This window comes from Chelonia mydas, chromosome 7 (assembly GCF_015237465.2).
Source record: "Chelonia mydas isolate rCheMyd1 chromosome 7, rCheMyd1.pri.v2, whole genome shotgun sequence".
Classification (NCBI taxonomy): domain Eukaryota; kingdom Metazoa; phylum Chordata; order Testudines; family Cheloniidae; genus Chelonia; species Chelonia mydas.
In genome coordinates, this window is record NC_057853.1 from 48,977,136 (window position 1) to 48,996,626 (window position 19,491).

Sequence of the window (19,491 nt, forward strand, 5' to 3'; positions counted from 1 at the left end):
GTAAGATACAAAATGGAGCTGGATCGAGGCTCTGCTGTGACTGGGATTTCACAGTGTGGTTATCAGAGAGCTGTGTAACTAGAAAATATAAAGAGAAACCCTCTCTCCCCTGGGCATTATTACAGGGAAGGTAACATCTATCTGTAACGAGCAGCTGCTAAATCTCTATGTTGTGAAGTGTGAGGGTCCTGCATTGTTTGAGAGATTCAGCTGGCCTGCCATGGCAACACAAACACACCCCTGCAGTGGTAAAGAACTGCGGAGCTCCAGACTGACACGCAAACAAGCGGAACTTTGGGACAAGCCAGCTGATGGCATCGGGAAACAAATGAGGAAGCTGGAAGAGAGCGAGCGATTTGGGAATTGTGCAAAGCTCACCCGGTACCTTTGGCGACACGGCCAAAGGGAGAGGCAGAATTTCCACTCTTTGAGGGCGCTGGAGTTCCAGCAAAGGAGCCCCCGAGAGAGCCAGCAGTGAAATGAATGGGGTGTCTGGAACTGGTGTGATTTCAAGATTATCCTTAGCCATTGCTGCGTGCAGATCAGTGTCCCTGGACTCAAATGGAGGCTGTCTTTGCCTCGTTAGCCAGTGAGCAGCATTTCTTCAGGACCGACTTCGTCCAAGCCTGCCTACAAATGGAGGCTGGAGGCAGTGCCAAGAAGAACCTCACAATTATCACATATAAGGGCTTATTTCAGTCTAACTGGCTGGTGTTTGCAATAATGGCCGCATTTGCTGTTTGGCAGGGAGCCCTGGAGCAGGTGCCACGGGGCATGGCTGGTACTCCATCTCACGAGGACGAGAGCATGGGCATGGGGCCCCCACAAAGTCCTGTGTGATGGTGGCTGAGCAGAGGCTGAGAGCAAAAAGGAAGAAATGGAAACCTTTCCAAGATTCAGCTGCACAGCATGGACGCATTTGTCAGGGAGCCAGCTGCAGCAGGGTCAGACAAGACACTGGATACAGCGGACTCTAGCAGGGGCTGCCCAGTTGACGGCACTTCCCGACTGGTGGTGGAATGGAACTAGCTACTGCTTGACCCTGCCACAGCCTGTGCTCATGGTTGCTCAGCGCCTTCCCTGTCTGCAACTGCATTTGGTCCTGCTCCTGGCCCAGTTCCTGCCCTTCTCTGTATTTGACACCCCTGGCTCTGGCCTCCAGTTCCTCTCCCCAGCCACATCTCCAGCTTGCCCATCAGCTTTGTTTTTTGGCTTCTGGACCCTGACTCTGACCTATGGCTCTGCTTTCAACTATGTCCCGGAGCAGCCTGTGGTCCTGATTCTTCACGCCAGCCCATCTCCGCTCTAACCTCCAGGCCTGGCCACCCCTATGGCTTTGACCATAAGACCCAATAACCCACGTCCCAGGCGTGATCCTTACAGTGCCATGGACAAAGCTGGTTTGTATAAATCACAAGACAAGTCTTAAGTAGGGCCGTTGATTGATCGCAGTTAACTCACGCAATTAACTCAAAAAAATTAATCGCGATTTAAAATGAATCGTGATTAATCATAGTTTTAATTGCACTGTTAAACAGTAGAATACCAATTAAAATTTATTAAATATTTTGGATATTTTTCTACATTTTCATATATATTGTATTCTGTGTTTGTAATTGAGATCAAAGTGTATATTTTTATTATAAATATTTGCACTGTAAAAATGATGAAATAGTATTTTTCAATTCACCTCATTCAAGTACTGTAGTGCAATCTCTTTGTCGTGAAAATGCAACTTACAAATGTAGATTTTTTTTTTGTTACATAACTGCACTCAAAAACAAAACAATGTAAAACTTCAGAGCCTACAAATCGACTCAGTTCTACTTCTCCTTCAGCCAATCGCTAAAAACAAACAAGTTGGTTTACATTTACGGAGATAATGCTGCCCTCTTCTTATTTACATTGTCACCAGAAAGTGAGAACAGGCATTTGCATGGCACTTTTGTAGCCGGCATTGCAAGGTATTTATGTGTCAGATATGCTAAACATTCGTATGCCCCTTCATGCTTCGGCCACCATTCCAGAGGACATGCTTCCATGCTGATGACACTCTGGGTTAATTAATTTTGTGACTGAAGTCTTTGGCGGAGAATTGTATATCCCCTGCTCTGTTTTACCTGCATTCTGCCATATATTTCATGACATAGCCGTCTCGGATGATGACCCAGCTTGTTTTCGAGGCTGGGATATTGTGAGTGACAACAGAACTCCATTCACATCCAAAGAGTTTCAGTTGTTTGTCAAAAGAACAACATGCCACATCAGCTCCTTCCCAACCTAACACAGACGGATTAGTGGAAAGGTTTGTCTAGACATTCTAGCAAGTGATCCATGCTATGACCCCGGATAAGGGTAGTTTACAACACAAGACTCCAAATTTTCTATTTGCCTATAGGAATGCACCTCATGCTGCTACAAATCAGACACCAGCGAGGATGTTTTGGGGACATAATTTAAGATAACACCTGGACTTCTTAAAGCCTGATCTATAGAGGGAGTTCACAAGAAACAATGTGATCCAATGGCCACAGATAGTCACACCTGACCACACAGCTTTCACATGGGAGAAAAAGTCATAGTAAGAGACGATCAAGACAATTGGTGGAAACCTGGAGTCATTGTGTCACAGACTGGTCCCATGCCTTAACAGGTAGAAGTGGCACCAAACATGTCCTGGAGAAGACCCAGAAACTAGCTTTTGAGCACAGGTTCAGCAGGATGTTTTACACCTGTTGAAAATACTGAGCCTACAATACAACCACAGATGGTGACTTGTGATAGCACCAGTGAGTCTGCAGGTGACCCTGGCTCTACAGAGCAGGAAGATGTTGCTGAGTCAACTGCACAAGAAATACAGCTGCTGTTCCAAATCCTGCTGTGCTGCCTGTGAGCTGCTACCTAGAGAGAAGTCATCATCCTCCGCTCAGACTGGACGTGCAGCATGCTGCACATGGAATAAGAGCAGCTTTGATAGTCCTGCATTAGTAACTACGTTATGTCCTTTTTCAGACTGAAGGGGGAGAGATATTTAGAGTATATTGGGCGGCAATACCATGGTATCCTAGGCACTGACTCCATGGGCGTTCCGGGGCTCAAGCACCACTGAAAAAAAAAATAGGGAGTGCTCAGCACCTGCAGGGCCTGATTAATCTTAAAGTTCCTGGGGATTTAAGGCCCTGCCTCTTCCGGTTAAGGCCATGCCCCTTCTGGTTGAGGCCACGCCCCCTGCTCAGGATTCCGGCATACCGGTAAGTCTTCTAACTTACTTTCACCCCTGGAGAGGAGCAAGCACCCACTGACAAAAACAAAACTCCGCACCTGTGCGCAGTATCCCTTTAAATAGCTAGCAAGCCCTGTAGTGGGCCTTGCTGTCTTCTGTGTTTGAGCCTGCTTGCCCCCTGCCAGAGCTGTAGTATGAATGTGTGGCTAGGCCTGGCGTATTGTGTGTGGTTGATAACTATGGTTATTTGGACCCCACCGTGCCCGTGCGGTTCCTGCATGTTACAGTCGTTGTGTGACATGTAAAAGACGCAACACTCTCCTCTTTTTATGTGTGCCCACCTCCCAGTTGGTGTGATCCAGGGCATGGGGCAGGAACAGGGACACCGTAGCAATGGAGACCGCCCCGTGGGCAAAGGGGTGATAGCGTGGACCTGGCTACAGGGCTGGGAGCAGGAGCAGGGCCATAGTGAAGTTGGTGCCAGTGCAGGGGGTGACTGGGTGATGGTGCCAGTGCAGGGGCGAGATTGGTAACAATATGGCAGTGATGCTAATGGTAGTGGTGTGCTTGCTGCTGGTGCCGACTGACACCAGGGATGGCTGCTGGTGGAAGCTGGGCAGAATATCCCAGGAGTCTCTCTAAGGACCCCTGCTCCAGTTTGTGACACCCCTGTGGGAGTCACCAGGCTTTGAGTTCCCTCAGCTGGTTGCTCTCAGCTGGCTGGTGTATGTGACTGTATCACAGCGAGATGGTTCCCAAATGACATCCGTGGCCACTGTGGAAAGTCTTGTCCTTTGTCCTGTGTCTTTGGTGACCTGTGTCAGGGGAGACTGGAGATTTTTCAAGCCTGCACGGCTCTCCCACGATGTCCACTAGCCCCTCCCAGCAGGAGCTCTTGGGAATGTGTTCGCATGAGGATCCGGAACACTGTCAGTGAACGCCCTTGGCACATGCCTCCCCAGAAGGCGGAGGAAGCTGAGCAGCGGCCCACTGGAGCCATCCTTTCACTGGCAGGAACATAAACACCCTACCCTGGAGCACTTGCCTGGCTCAAGGAGTGATGGTGCGATTGGCAATGGTTTTGCACAGCCTGTGTTGGTGACCCAATGGGACTGGCAACAGCGCTATACAATCTCAGGGAGCAGCGCCATGGGAACAGAAACAGAGACTGTAACAGAATGGAGAGACAGCGTCAGCTGAGGCGCCCTGTGGTGAGCAACAGCGATGATCACAGGGCTACGTGCAACCACCAGGCTCATCACAACCGCAGTGCCTGCGGCCATGGTTTCATTCCACACAAGAGCCTGGCCTGTCTATTGTATTCAGCTTCTGATATCTCTAAATCAGGTAACGGCATCTTTAATGTACAGTGCCACCTCCTCACCTCTTTTACCCATGCTATCCTTCCAGAACAGGTTAGAACCAGGGATTTGAACATGCCACTCATTCTGCCCAGTTTCAGCAATGCCAATTGTATCAAATTTCTTCTTATCAATGAGAATTTCCAGTTTTTCTTGCTTGTTACTCAGACTGCCAGCTTTGGTACAGAAGCAATGGAAAATTTCTTCTCTGTACATTCTTCGTCCCATTGGTTCAGTTTGTTTTGTGATACACTGAGTCTGAGCAGGTACTGTATTTGCCCCCGAAGCACTCTCCCCTGGCATTGCTAGTGTGACGTTCTCCTGGGTACTCCAGCTAGCCTCCAGCTGAGAAGATTAGCATCTCTCCCACTTATGAGATGCAGGCTGTCCAATTTGGCCCACATTCCATGGAGAGAGGGTGCTATGCAATGTTCCACAAAACCAAACCCTTCTGCTTCACACCAGTCATGCAGCCAGTGGTTCACCTCCAGTATTTTCTGCCTTCTCTCGCTCATGGGACCAGAAGAACTTCTGAGATCACTGGAACTTTTCTCTTCATCAGCTCCCTTCCAAGGTCCCTGACATCTTCTGTGGCCTGTGTAGTTCCATGTGATGCTGTGTTATTAGTCAAATAACCTACCCAATCTTGCAGTAACATCTTGTATTTTCATTCTCGGGGCACACTGCACTGTTATCTGTGTGTCCTTTGCTGAATTCTCTGCCCACTGGTCTTACTAGGGAGTCACCAATGACAATTACTTACCTTCTTAGCACGGAGTCCACAGCTAAGCCCTCTGAAACTCTTCTCTTTGCCACATGGTGCATCCCTCCAGGATGGGCTTAAGCCATTCTAGCACTCCTGCTACCTCCTTTAGGGAGGTCAGCATTCTCTCCTGGTTGGCAGTGTTCAGTGCTGCAGAGAGGTCCCATAGGATGAGAATGGATGTGTGCCCTCCATTTGTAGACACCAGGAGTCATTCTTCTGTCCCATGTTCTGGCCTGGATCCTGACTGTGCTGGGTCTAGGATATTAGCTTAAATTTGGTGAGTCTGTAGTTGGCCGTTGTCTGCTTCTCTGTGAGCTTGCTTAGGAACAGATGGTTAGATACCACGCGGCAGTAGGCTAGAACCGAAGCATTCCGAGTGGGTTTCTTCAGTGTTGGTAGCACTATTGCAGCTCGGAAGGAGGGAGGGAAGATTCCTCCTCTGATGGAGGTGTTGGATAGTCCTGGCAGGAGCAGCACCCATTGCTCCAAGCTGTCTGCCACCAGCCAGAAAAGGGGTGAGTCAGAGTCTTGGGTCCAGACTCCTTTACGGTGTCCAGTACTTTGTGAGGAGCAACTGCACTGAGCTCCAGGAACGTAAGTGGGTTCTTCTTTGGCTGGTACAGACAGAGCGGATCTAGGGTGTGTGAGAAACCTCCCTGAATGCACACGATCTTTTCAGCGCCATAGGATGATAATTCTTCCCAGCACTTGGGGCTTGGCTCAGATGCAGGGTGTGGCCTCAGGACTGATGAAGCGATCTACCACGCAGGTAACTCCTTGGGACAGGATCTAGCTGGTCATTTCAGTGCAGGCTGATAGGAAGGTTCTCCTAGTGATTAATAAAGCCTTAGCATAGGCATGGAGGAATTCATTCTGTTTCATCCTGCCTGTATCAGCCTTTGTTTTCTGCTATTGGCGCTCAAGTTTCTGACTCTCTCTCACTCTCTCTCTCTCTTCATCCAGTTCAGGGTGTCAAAACCACGGAGACCTGTGTGGGTGATGGGGAGCAAGGGCCCACTTGGGGCCAATGGCCGAGGCAAGTGTAGAATGACGATGAGTCACTACGTCCTGGACTCCTTGTCCTGTGGAGTCCTGCTGAACTTGGCAGAGTCCATGAGTCTTTCTGATGCTGGGTCCTGGAAGAGCACTGTTCACTGCCTTAATGAGCTGATGGTCTGCCCAAGGCAGTGGCTGGGTTGTCATGTCTAATATTGATATCTAGACCAAAGAGCAGGTCCAGGCTGTGCCCAGCTGGGTGAGTTCACCAGAGATGAGGACAGGAGTTTGCGGGGTGGGGGGGTGTCTTTGCAGCCTTTTTGACCTGAATGTTGAAATCTCCCAAGATAACCATCGTTGTCAGTGAGTTCCTTCGTGAACCATTTCATCTTTGGTCTGTAAATGAGCATAACATCTGTGTTAGCTTTGGCTCTTGCTTCTATTGTTAGATTAATGAATTTGAGTGACTTTGTCTTATCTGAGGCACCCTTTCTTGGATTTGATGTTTGCAGAGGAGATGAATGCAGTGCTGTTTGCCTTCTTGTCCTGTCTGGGTCTGTGATGTACCGAGTATCCTGTGGGTGTGCAGGTGACATACCCTGAGTGTCTGTATATAACTGCAGCCCACCAGCCACACTTGGGTTATACTCCAGCTCTTACCATCCCGGGTTATACTGCAGAGTGACTCCAACATACCCCAAGCCCCAGGTTTCCCCCAGAAATGTATGTCTTGTACCGCCCCACCCTTTCCTGGACAGTACAAATATTTTAAGTTTATTATTCCTTTAAGGGATTAATATGCCATCTTATTATCTCAAATAGTTATTCAGACACCCTGATTTAAACACACTGGATTAGATAAAACAGTAAAACAAGGTTATTAACTACAAAGAGAGAGATTTTAAGCGAGTACAAGTAATGAATCATAAAAGTCAGAAATGGTTGCAAGAAAAATAAAGATAAGACATTTACTAATGCCTAATTTAACAAACTATCATAGATTCAAGCAAAGTTTCTTAGCACATGCTCTAGAAGTCTTACTGACCAAACTCTCAGGTCAGGACTCCTCCCCAGAGTCCAAAGCCTGCTTCCTTTGTCTCTTCTGGTGTAGAGAATGTGATGGGAAAGGAGTGTTTGTCCCTCCTTATGGTTTCAGTCCCCTTCTTGAAAAACATTTCCAGCTGAAAATCAGGAGCCAAAGACTTGATGTGGAAGGATTTTCCCTGTTGGTTTTTGTACCTGTTTGAACTTCTTTGTCTTACCTTCCTGCTTGATAACTCTGTTTACTGGTTCAATGCAAATTAAGCAGAGCACACATTCCTTTGTTTAGTTCAGGCCTGTTTGCTGACTTCTCTTGGGGCAGGGCTGTAGGGATTGGAACCTGTGTTAACAAAACCCAGAGGTGAAAGTAAGCCAGTATGGTATGGTATGGCGTACCGGCAAGAGCCACTATGCCATACCGGACCAGACTGGCTTCCCCAGGCTGGTGCTTTAAAGGGTCCGGGGCTCCCCAGGGGCTCTGGCAGCAAGGGCTCAGGCGGCGCTTTAAAGGGCCTGGATCCCCCAGCCACAGCCAGAGCCCTGGGGCCTTTAAATCTTGATTTAAAGGGCCAGGGTATTAAAGGCTCCGCCTCTTCTGGTTGAGGCCATGCCTCTTCTGGTCAAGGCCACGCCCCCCTGCTCAGGACTCCGGAGTACCAGTAAGTCGTTTAAGTTACTTTCACCCCTGACAAAACCAAACAGTAGAATGTTATAACTTCACATACAATGTTGCCACACATATTTTACCAGGACAGTACTGCCCAGCAAATTATGAGTTTTCAAATGATACCTTAAAAGGCTTCCTTTGTAAAAAGATTAAAGGGTGTGAATGCAAGGGTGTGATCTATCCTGAGGGGTTAGGTGGGCTAGGACCAGCGGCATATTATCGCCTAGGCCGACAAAGCCAGGCCCAGGGTGGCAAATTTGCAGGGGCGGGAAATTTATAATAGCAGCATTTTTGTAATCGCAGCCTCAGTGACGCTGCAATTCTACCAATCATAGCGCGTATTGATACCACCCATGATGGCGCGACACCATTTAGTAAACATACTTGTGAGAATCCTAAACATTAATAATATGACTGGAAGGAAGAAATTAAGCGATTCGCAGTTCCAAAAAAATGCTATACAAAAGAAAGAAAGGGAAAATGAAATGATAGCAAAAATGCACAAAATAGATTCCTTTGTTGTACCAGTTAGAGCTGACAGTGAGACAGAAAAAATAGTTGAAAGTAGTAGTGAAGTAAAAAGTGAAAATATTGGTGTTGATATTGAAAATATTGATGTGATTAAAGTACATATTGAAACTAATGAAGAAATTCTGGCTGCGGTTAGTGTTGAAGAAAATGCTCCAAATACGAGCATATCAGAGACGACCGGGAATCATGTTGATCTGGATATCTTTGACAATACTGCAGAGATTTGCGAATCACGTCAATCAGAAATTCAATCTGACATTGAAATATCTACCCTAGGTGATGACCTGGCCCAGTGGACATTGAATGATGCTAAAATTGAGTATTTATCAACCCATGATATTAAACAAAATATCGATAGTGATTTTACTAACTCAAAAAGACAATATACTGATAAAATGCATGTTCTAACAAATAATGTGTTTGAACAACATCTTTTAAACGGTGAAGTAAAGCCACAGCAATATCTTGTATATTTGGAGAGCAAAGGAGTCGTGCCCCATGTCGATTATTCGGAGGGATCTCTAGTCTGGCGACGAGTGGATACCATGACTGGAAAAACATATCAGCTCAACTACGTGAACATGAAAATTCGACTGAACATAAAATGTGTGTAATGACAATGGTGAAGAGAGGCAAGGTATCTGGAAGAATTTATACGAATTTAAAATTTCAAATGGAAGAAGAAATTATTTATTGGCGAAATATAATGAAGAGGATTGTAGCAGAGGTAAAGAAACTTTCAAGCAGAGGACTTGCATTTAGCGGTAAGATGGAAAAATTTGGATCACCTTATAACGGCAATTACATGATGGCCCTTGAGCTTGTCACAGAATTTGATCCATTTTTAGCAAATCGCATTGCATGTTATGGAAATGAAGGTCGAGGTAACGTATCTTATCTTTCATCCTATATATGTAATGAATTTATAAAAATCGATGGCTTCAAATGTGATCTCAAATATTATTAAAGAAGTAAAAGAAGCCAAATATTTCTCGATAAGCATTGACTCAACTCCCGACATATCTCATGTTGATCAATTGGCTTTTATACTGAGATATGTAAACGATGATGACGTACCAGTAGAGAGGTTTCTTTGTTTTTTACTAAATACTGGCCACAAATCAGAACAGTTAGCTGATGCTGTACTTTCAACTGTGAATTGTTATGGATTAGATATCGCAACTGCCGTGGCCAGTCGTATGACAATGCCACTAACATGTCTGGTATATATAGCGGGTTGCAAGCAAGAATAAAGACTATAAATCCTTATGCTGTGTATGTGCCTTGCTCTGTGCATTCTTTAAATCTGGTTGGAGTATGTGCAGCAGAAAGTTGTCAAGAAGCATGTTCATTTTTCTCAACTGTCCAACATCTTTATTCATTTTTTTCTGCCTCTAATCACCAGTGGGAGATTTTACTATCTAATTTGAAGCCAGGCAGTAAAGTAATAAAAAGACTTCCTGAGACTCGATGGTCATCTCGAGTGGAAGCTTGTCATAATTTGAGTGAAAACTGGAATGCTATTAATTAAAGCCTTAAATACAATAAAGGAAGATGCTACCTGTTACATGTAATGAAGCTGCAGTCCTTCAGCAAAAACTCGATCGACTTGAGGCAGCTTTTATGGCTATATTTTGGAGCTCACTCTTGGATCAATTTCATATAACTAGCCAAAAGCTGCAAAATGTTAATATTGATATACAGAAGTTGTAGAACTCTACAACTCACGAATAGGATACTCTATATGGGACTTGTTTGATATGTACGAAGAGAAAGCCAAAGAAAAATCTGAAACTGAAGACTACAAATTTGACACAAGGCGAAAAAGAAAGCGTAAACTTCAATCTGATGAGACACGCGAAGGTGAAGTGGAAATGTGTGGTAGAGATAAATTTAAAGTAGATACCTTTTTAACAATACTAGACCTTGTATGCGCCGAATTAAAACACAGAAGTAATGCATATCAAGAAATTTATGGCAGATTTCAGTTTCTCTGTAATGTTACCAATACTTCAACAACAGATATAACAGGAGAGTGGGTTTGTGGGGGGGTGGGGGGGAAGGGGGGAAGAAAACCTGGATTTGTGCTGGAAATGGCCCACCTTGATTATCATACACATTGTAAGGAGAGTGATCACTTTAGATAAGCTATTACCAACAGGAGAGTGGGTTTGTTTGGGGGGGGGGGGCGTTGGGGGGGGAGAAAACCTGGATTTGTGCTGGAAATGGCCCCCCTTGATTATCATACACATTGTAAGGAGAGTGATCACTTTACATAAGCTATTACCAACAGGAGAGCAGGGTGGGGGAGAGAAAAACTTTTGTAGTGATAAACGCCCATTTTTTCATGATTTGTGTGTATAAAAACAAACATCTTCTGTATTTTCCACAGTATGCATCCGATGAAGTGAGCTGTAGCTCACGAAAGCTTATGCTCAAATAAATTGGTTAGTCTCTAAGGTGCCACAAGTACTCCTTTTCTTTTAACAGATATAACCGTTCACGCTAAAAAATTACAGCTATGCTACCAAGGAGATTTAGAAGAATCATTCGTGAATGAATGTCTACATTTTCGATCGTATTTGGAAGGTGTCAAAATTCCTGAAAATGAAAAGAAGTCAATTTTAAGATATTGCAGCCTTCTTCGAAATCGAAACATTCATTCAGTATATCCAAATATTGATATTGCCTTCCGAATGTTCATTTGCACACCTGCTACAAACTGTTCAGCGGAACAATCATTTTCGGCATTAAAAAGGGTGAAAAACTATGTGAGGGCTAATCTCAGTGAAGAAAAATTAAACTCCCTTTCTCTCCTGACAATTGAAAAGGATCTAACAACTTCTCTGGATTACACAGAATTAATTAATAAGTTTGTCGCTCAAAGGTGTAGGTGTAAACAAATGTAAGTACTTACTACTCACATACTTATATTTCTTTTATTGTATCTACACAAAATAAATATTTGATATACGCCGGACTCCTGCTTGAATGCAGGGTTTTGGATCCATGCGCGGTCCTGCGCTATAAGTGATATTGCGCTATACAGACGCACGTTCAAGCGGGGGTCCGCTGTACTTGTAATTTTATTTATAATAAAACTTGTAAATGTTCAATTATTTTAATGATATTTAGATTCATTTTAGTTCGAATGAATTTGTAAAAAAACTAAAACAAGTTCATAAGGGGCCGGGCGCGGCAATTATTTCAGGGCCTAGGGGCAGCAAAATCATTAATCTGCCACTGGCTAGCACGGGGCTCCTGGCATCATCCAGCCTTGGAGATGCAGGCTAGATCAGGGGATTCATCACTGGCAAGGTCATGGGTGTTGGAGATGGAGCTTGCATTGATTGGTGTCAATATTAGTTCATGTAGCTCTGTGCTGCCGGCTTTGGGTCCATGCCTAGCTAATGTTCCCAGGCAGTGGACAGGTGCTAGATGGCTGGAATCTGATTTCTTAGGTTTGCTCTCTTTTGGTGCTAAGGCCTGGTTGAGTCCTGGGAGTGGGTAGAGCTGGAGCAGTCAGTCCTGGGAGTAGTGGTGGGTGTGCTGCAAGCATGATACTAGGCAGAGTCCATTCCAAGCAGAGGAGGGAGTTCATGGCATTAGACACCCATTTCCTTGCTGCACTTAGCTGGCTTTCCAGGGGTGCAAGGGAGACAGCACTTCCAATGTAGCATGTGAGTTTCAGCTGTAAAAAAAGCCCTCCTGGCCAGAAGGTGATGGCAAAGCCTGGAGAAGCAGGACTAAGGCCCAGAGTTCCTTCCCTATAAGAGAGGCGGTGTCCTATGGGAGCCTGAGCCCAGGTCGGGGCTCCTGTGCTGGAGGGAGAAGTCACAGCCTCACTTTCACATTGTAGCAATTCTGTCTGGTGCTGGAATTTCCTCAAGTGCAGGGAGGTTCCTCCCACCGCGGCGGAGTGAGTGTGCTGCCGAAAGCCACGACAACCGCAGGTGCAACATGGAGGTGGCACCCAAGCAACCTTAACTCTTCCCCCCAAGGAGTTCAGCCTCCCACCTGCCTCGCGTCCTGTAGTGTATGCCCCTCGCAGCATTGGTTGGGTAGCTGGTGGCACACAGACAGTTCTTTGACACTAGTTCGATGCATTGCCACCACACTGATCTGTGCTCTGACAGCATGATCTGGGCACCAAGGCAGCAGTTAGGGAAGCAGATCCTTGCACCTCCCTCCCAGAAGGTAACACACAGGGCTTCTTGCCAGCACTAGCCCGACATGGGGCAACCTGGGACAGTCCTAACAGGGCCCATGCTGATTCGTTCCCCAGGGAGGAATTCTGTGAAATATTCCGGGCCAAAGAGAAGACGACAGGAAAGCTCTACACGTGCAAGAAGTTCCTGAAGAGAGACGGACGGAAGGTGCGGAAGGCGGCCAAGAATGAGATTATCATCCTCAAAATGTGAGTCACTGTACCTTCCCATCCTGGGGCTTGGGTGTGAAGCTCCCAGCATTAACGGCATGAGTCACTGCGTATACTACAGGAGTAACTCTGTTAGCTAGCAGCTGTAATAGACTCTTATCCTCTTCTGCGGACCAGCCAATGGAGGGGGACAAATGTACCAGTGGGAGCTACGTCTGCTGAAGCAATGACACAACCTGATCAGGCTCTGCTAACCCAGTCTCCTTCTAACGGGCCCCCTGCTCAGGGCATTCCTGCTGACAACAGGCCTCTTCTACATGTAACTGCACTTGTCCATCTGTGGGCCCCCAGCGTCGCCTGCTTCGATGCTGGGAGGGCTGGTAGGGCAGCCCCACGGCTCCTTTTGTTGTGCCTCTGGTCCCTTGGGCCAAGCTGACCTAGCACTACATCTTGCTCACAAGCTGACCTCTGTGCGTGACCAGTGCCAACTTATAGAAGAGCCCTTTCTTCTTGGGACATGCCCACAGTACCCTTTGACAGTCAGTGGGTACTCTTTGCCTCCCCCACTGCAGGCAATATAGCAGGGACTGAGAGGGGAGACAGGGTGTGTGTTATAGGGGGAGATGAGGCTAGACACAGAGGGTAGCCTGAGTTGCCCCTGCCCATGTGGCCAGGTGAAACCAGTGCTCCCTCCCTTGGGTGCTGGCAGTTGGCTTCATCCCCATGCCCCCTTCTACTGAACGTGCAGTGCATGTTGCCCAGCCCCAGCTCCCCAGCAGGCATGGCCAGGCCTGGTGCCAGGCTCCAGGTTGGGTTAAGGTGGGCACAGAGGGGAAGGTCTGGCCTAGACCTCCAGCCAGTCCGAGGCAGAGTCCAGCTGGTCCAGCCCCCAGGCCAGCCTGACTCAGAGGTGGGGGCACCAGGGAGTCCTGGCAGAGTTTGGGGCTGCGGCGGGATCCCTGGCCCCCACCCACCAGTCTCCGTCCTGCTGCTGGGTGGGTGGGGCCAGTTGGTTTCACCCTCCCTCTCAACCAATCAGGCAGCCTCTGTGCCTCCAGCTCCTGCCCCTCCTCCAATGGGAGACCCTGAGGGACTGGGGGAGGAGCCAGAGGAAAGGTGCTGAGCAGCTGGCAGAGGAAGCTGGCCACAACTGAGTGAGGGATCTTGCCCAGCCTGTATGGTGCTCGGCGTTCTCCCTGCCCTGTCCACTGTGTTGTACCCAGCTCTCCCGCGGCTTGGGCTCCCCAGTCTTCTCTCCCCTCTGACCTGCATGGCTCCCACAAGAGCCTCCAGTGCCTGCCCTGCCCTAGTGGGAGCAGAGCAGGGGGCAGAGTCTCTGTGTCCTGGCACAGACAAGTACCCCAGGGACGTGGTGCCGCGCTGGGCAGAATCCGCTAACCCCATGTTCTCTCACTCTGTGCTCCCAGGGTGAAGCACCCTAACATCCTGCAGCTGGTGGACGTGTATGTCACCCGCAAAGAGTACTTCATCTTCCTGGAACTGTAAGTCAGTGCTGCCTGGTACCCGGCAGCTGTGAGATTGGCCCCAGCCGGCTCTGACAGGGCCCCTGCCCCTCCCCAGAGAGACCCTGGCTTTGGGGTCCCAGAGGGAGCTTGCTATGGCTGTAATCCCTCCACTGCTGCTCCCCAGATACGTGTCTGGGGCAGTCACACCAGACGCCCCCTGGGTAATTCCCAGAAGCCCCTTTTTCCTTCTGGGAGGCTCTGTTTCCATGCAGATCTGCCCCACAAAGCTGGCCTGGCTCCCCTCCTGGGACTGCTCTTGCCCCATGGCCAGATGCTGCACTCATTAGCAGGTCAGTCTAGAGGCAGCTCCTGCTTAGAATTGCAGCTCAGCTCTGAGCCGAGGACTGGCCATGCGCCACAGCCAGGACAGCTTGTGGCTGGCAGCACAGGGCTTGTTGATCTCCATGTACAGAGGGCTGGAGCTCTCAATTAACACAGGTCTGGGACCCTTCTTTATCACACGAGCAATACAGGAGAAAGAACCATGCTGGGAAGGTCAGGGGATCTGTGGTGATTCTGTGGAGGCTGATTCATGTTCCTCACCAGATTCAGCTGCAGCCTGCTGTGCGGAGCTGTCAGGAATGCTCAAGCCCCTGCTGTGAGCGTGCTTCTTGGGTAGGCGTGGCTTGGCCAACTTCACTGAAACTCTTGACAGCAGGGGCCTGGGGGGTTCAGCTGAGCACACAGAAATGCAGGGGCTGCTCCATAGCATTACCTGCAGCTCTAAGATCCAGCACTCTGATGAGACGCACGCTGTGTCCTGCTTCTGGCTGGGCTGGACCCCTGGACAGCTCCTCTTCCCTTGCCATGCTTCCTGCCTTTCCTAACCAAGCCAAGGACCCAGCTGCCTCTGCAGCCTGGGGCAGCTGCTGTTGTTGGATGGGGAGGGTTCTGAGACCCTGCAGTATCTGGGGTGCTCATGTGAGTCTTGGAGTGCTCCAGCCATAGCTTGGGAAGAGTTGGGTACAAGGCCTGCCCCTCAGGGCAAAGGCCTGACCCTGCTGCTCTCTCAGGCGTGGGCTTTGTCCCCCCACTGCAGGGCCACAGGCCGGGAGGTGTTCGACTGGATCCTGGATCAGGGTTATTACTCTGAACGGGACACCAGCAATGTCATCCGACAAGTGCTGGAGGCCGTCGCCTACCTGCATTCACTCAAGATTGTGCACAGGAACCTCAAGGTCAGTCGGCCAGCTGCCCCACTGGCCTGCATGCCCCGGGACAGTCTGTTACCTGCACGCCCCATCTGCCCTCGCAGCCCCCAGCCATCACAAGCAATTGAGCTCTAATGTGGCTCCCCACTCTCATTCCTCTCCAGGGGACGGGGCTCTGGGGGGGCACCTCACTGTGCTCCCCAGTAGATGCTGCTCAGCCCCATAGCCTGGCTCCCTGCTGCAGGCTGGTTCGTGGCTCCCTGGCCTGGTGTGCTCAGCAGTGTAGCATCTCTATATGGCAAATGGCCTCTTCTCTGAGCCATTCTCCCCTGGGGCAGGATGGGGTGCTGGCTGATCCACAGAGCCCTGGGTGAGATGCACCTTGGTGCCCAGGGAGCATTATCAGGCCCTGGTGGGCATGAGGCACAAACACCCCCACCCCAAACGCACACACAGCAGTGTGCCCATCCCTGGGCTGGGTTGTGCTCTCTCCTTCCACTCCTGCCTTTCTTTCGGCATGGGGACCTGCAGCTGGAGAACCTAGTGTATTACAACCGCCTGAAGAACTCCAAGATCGTAATAAGTGACTTCCACCTGGCAAAGCTAGAGAACGGCCTCATCAAGGAGCCCTGTGGCACCCCAGAGTATCTAGGTAAGAAACAGCGAGGTGGGCATCGGGGGGCATTTGGCAAGGGGCAGCAAGGGACAGACTAGGCAAGAGAGGGCACAAAAATGAAATATTTCTGCTCAAAAACCAAGGGTGTGTCACAGAGTGAGAAGCTGCCCCCAGAGCCTGCTCCGGGGGCTCAGTAATCTAGGCTGGTCCTCCCCATGCCACCCCCCCATCCCCAGCCCAGGGGCCGCCCCAGAGCCCCTTCCAGGGGCTCAGGAATAGTTAAAGGCTGGCTTGTGCCCTGAAGCATGAGGGCTGAGGTCCCTTCCATCCTTTTGCTTCTCCCACCCAAGGGCAGAATTTCTGACCTGGAAGAGGTGGCCAGATGGGATCCATGCACATTCTCCTGAGCTCTTCCTCACCTGCCTGCCCCCTTCCTTCTCCACAACCCTCCTACCAGCGTGCTCAGCCCAGGATTGCTCCAGCCGGGCCTCCTTTCACACGCCATCCTGTACCCTCTGCAGCTGTTCCGGCCCCTTTGCCCTCCTCCAGGGGAGAAGTCACATACACACAGGGTCCTCCTGGGCATGCCACTGGCAGGGGCTTTCTCCCTGCAAAGATCTGAGCTCCCTGTCATCGAGGGAAGAGGTTCCCACAGCCTGCAGAGAGCGTGGGCACAGTAACCCGGGAGCACTGATGTCCGCTCAGAAAGCGGGTGGTTGCCCACAAAGAAGAGCAAGGCCAGAGCCCTCCAGGAGCTAAGAGCACTGGGGGTGATCAGGTGAATTCACTCAGGTTGTAACACCTCCAGAGAGCTTCCCCCACCAGGATAGAGGCTCACACCGGATTCTCCAGGGACCAAGAGACACAGGAGGATTTTTGGTTAAATAGCCTGAGTTACACTGGACCCAGAGCCTTCCTCCTGATGCCACTAACAGGCAGGACCGCTGGTCTATGGCAGACTCTGATCCTTAGCTAGGGCTGGAAGGACTTTGGCTCACTGAGGCCCCACACCACTGTGGGCGTGTTCTGAGCAAAGGGTGTTATGAACTGGGAAGCACAAGAAAATCCCATGATGGCGTTCGAAGGGCCACTCACCTGCCCGAGCCCATGCTGGAGCTGGGGGACCGCTGGTAAGCTTAGTAGCTTGTGTGTAGGTTCTTTTCCTCTCTGTGGTGCTTTTCCCTCAAGAATCAATGGGTTTGCTTCACAAGGGCCAGGCGGTAACATCACCATGGCAGTTATACTGTGTACCAGCTTGGGGAGAGGAGTGAGGCAGGCCTGCTGAGGCAGCCGGTCTTTTGCTGGGGAGGTCACAATGTAGGCAGAGAGTCAAACAGCTTGGAAATGCCCTGGTGAGAAGGGAGAAACATGGGTCACCAAGAGAGGTGATGGCAGGGGAACCGGGAGCTGAGGCTGAGTGTCCATGCTAGCCCACAGAGGGGGAGTCCAGGCACAGCCTCGCGGCCAGAGAGAATCTTCCAGGGCCAGAAGGCTCGCTGCCAGCTGCAGTGCAGACATGCACAAGGTGAGGCCCAAAATGGCAGGAGGAAGGGAGCAGGTAAATGAGAAGTAGCCCTAGCTAGCCAGATCCTGACTGGCCCTTGCACCACTGCTGACATGGGAACGTCCAAGGTGGGGGCTGCTGTGTGTAATGGGCTGGGCACCCGCCGGCAGCTCTACACAGGGCACCAGGGCCTGTGGAGAGCCCGAGACGGAGCTCCTGCCACTGCCTGGGTGTGGGGCTCACCTTGCTGTTGGGCCGTTGCAGCTCCGGAGGTGGTGGGACGCCAGCGGTATGGACGGCCTGTGGACTGCTGGGCTATCGGTGTCATCATGTACATCTTGTAAGTATGGGGAGGGGAACACAGACTGGGGTCCTGGAGTTCTGAGCCTGGCTTGCAGGCTAGCTGAGGATGGGGCTAGCCAGAGACTGGGCCAGGGAGCAGAAGATAGGCTTGTGGAGGAGATGGTAGTTGGAGAGATGAGTATGGGGTGGAGCCAGAGGCTGGGCCAGGAAGCTGATATTAGGGGGACAGGGACGATGGACTGGGCTGTAGAGTCAAGGACATGGTGCAGGGGTGACAGCCAGAGACCACATCCAGGAAACTAGCTGAGAGAGTGAGCCAACAACCAGGGCCCGGGCCTGGACCCCAGGGAAGAGGGCCGGAGACCAAAGGGGCCCGGGGAAGGGGGCCAGAGAGCGAGGGGACCAGAGACCAAGGGTCCCCAGACCCCAGGGAGGGGAGCTGGAGGGGCCCCAGGGAAGGGGGCCGGAGACCAAGGGGCAGTGATGGGGGAAGTGGACAAGGTGTAGTGAGTGCTGGGCCAGGCCAGGCATGCTCACCGCCCCGACGTTCTCGCCCCACGCAGGTTGTCGGGGAACCCACCCTTTTATGAGGAGGTGGAAGAGGACGACTACGAGAACCATGATAAGAATCTCTTCCGCAAGATCCTGGCCGGCGACTATGAATTTGACCCGCCTTACTGGGACGAGATCTCCCAGGCGGGTGAGGCTCGCTCGCCTGGGGGCACTGCTGGGCATCTGGGTCCAGAACCAGCGTGATGCTCGCTCAGAGTCCCACTTGCAAACCCAGCCCTGAGAGCCAATAGAACAGAGGAGCCCATGTAGGCGAGATTCACCCCCACGCAGAGCCTGCAGAGCCCCCGCTGCAGGGACCCCATACACTCCTACCCTCCCTTGAGAGACCACTCAGTGGGAGAGAGGAAAACAACAGTTCCTGCCAGTCCTGCTCTATGGCAACCCCAACCCAGTCCTCGTCACCTCCACTCCCCCCCGACCCTGCCCTGTTCTACAGAATTGCAACCCATCCTCATCCCACCCCCACCAGTGCTCTTCTACAGGATCCTAACCCCATCCTCGTAAGCCTCCCCCACCAGTCCTCTTCTGTGGGACGCCAGCCAACCCCATCCTCATCCCGCCCCCGTCAGCCCTGTTATATGGGACCCTAACGCCATCCTCATTCCACACCCCCACCAGTGCTGTTCTGTGGGACCCCAACCACGTCTGCGTCCTGCCCCCGCCAGCCCTGTTCTACAGGGACTGCAACCCTATCATCATCCCACCCCAGCCAGTCCTGTTCTGTGGGACCCCAATCCCGTCCTCTTCCTGGCCAGCCCTCTTCTACGGGGTCCTAACTGCATCCTCATACCGCCCCTGCCAGTCCTGTTCTATGGGGACACCATCCCCTCCCCCTCCTCAGCCAGTTCCGTGGGG

General features: G+C 50.5%; 1 protein-coding gene across 2 annotated transcripts in view; it reads left to right on the forward strand.

Moving 5' to 3' along the window:
* CAMKV (CaM kinase like vesicle associated) overlaps nt 1-19,491 on the forward strand; it is a 51,513-nt gene that overhangs the window by 25,691 nt on the left and 6,331 nt on the right. For both annotated transcript variants that reach the window (XM_007052679.4, XM_037905954.2), the window contains exons 3-8: nt 12,871-13,002; nt 14,391-14,465; nt 15,529-15,667; nt 16,172-16,292; nt 18,025-18,100; nt 18,627-18,763. In XM_007052679.4, the coding sequence (XP_007052741.1) occupies nt 12,871-13,002; nt 14,391-14,465; nt 15,529-15,667; nt 16,172-16,292; nt 18,025-18,100; nt 18,627-18,763 (680 nt within the window). The remainder of the gene's footprint in view (nt 1-12,870; nt 13,003-14,390; nt 14,466-15,528; nt 15,668-16,171; nt 16,293-18,024; nt 18,101-18,626; nt 18,764-19,491) is intronic.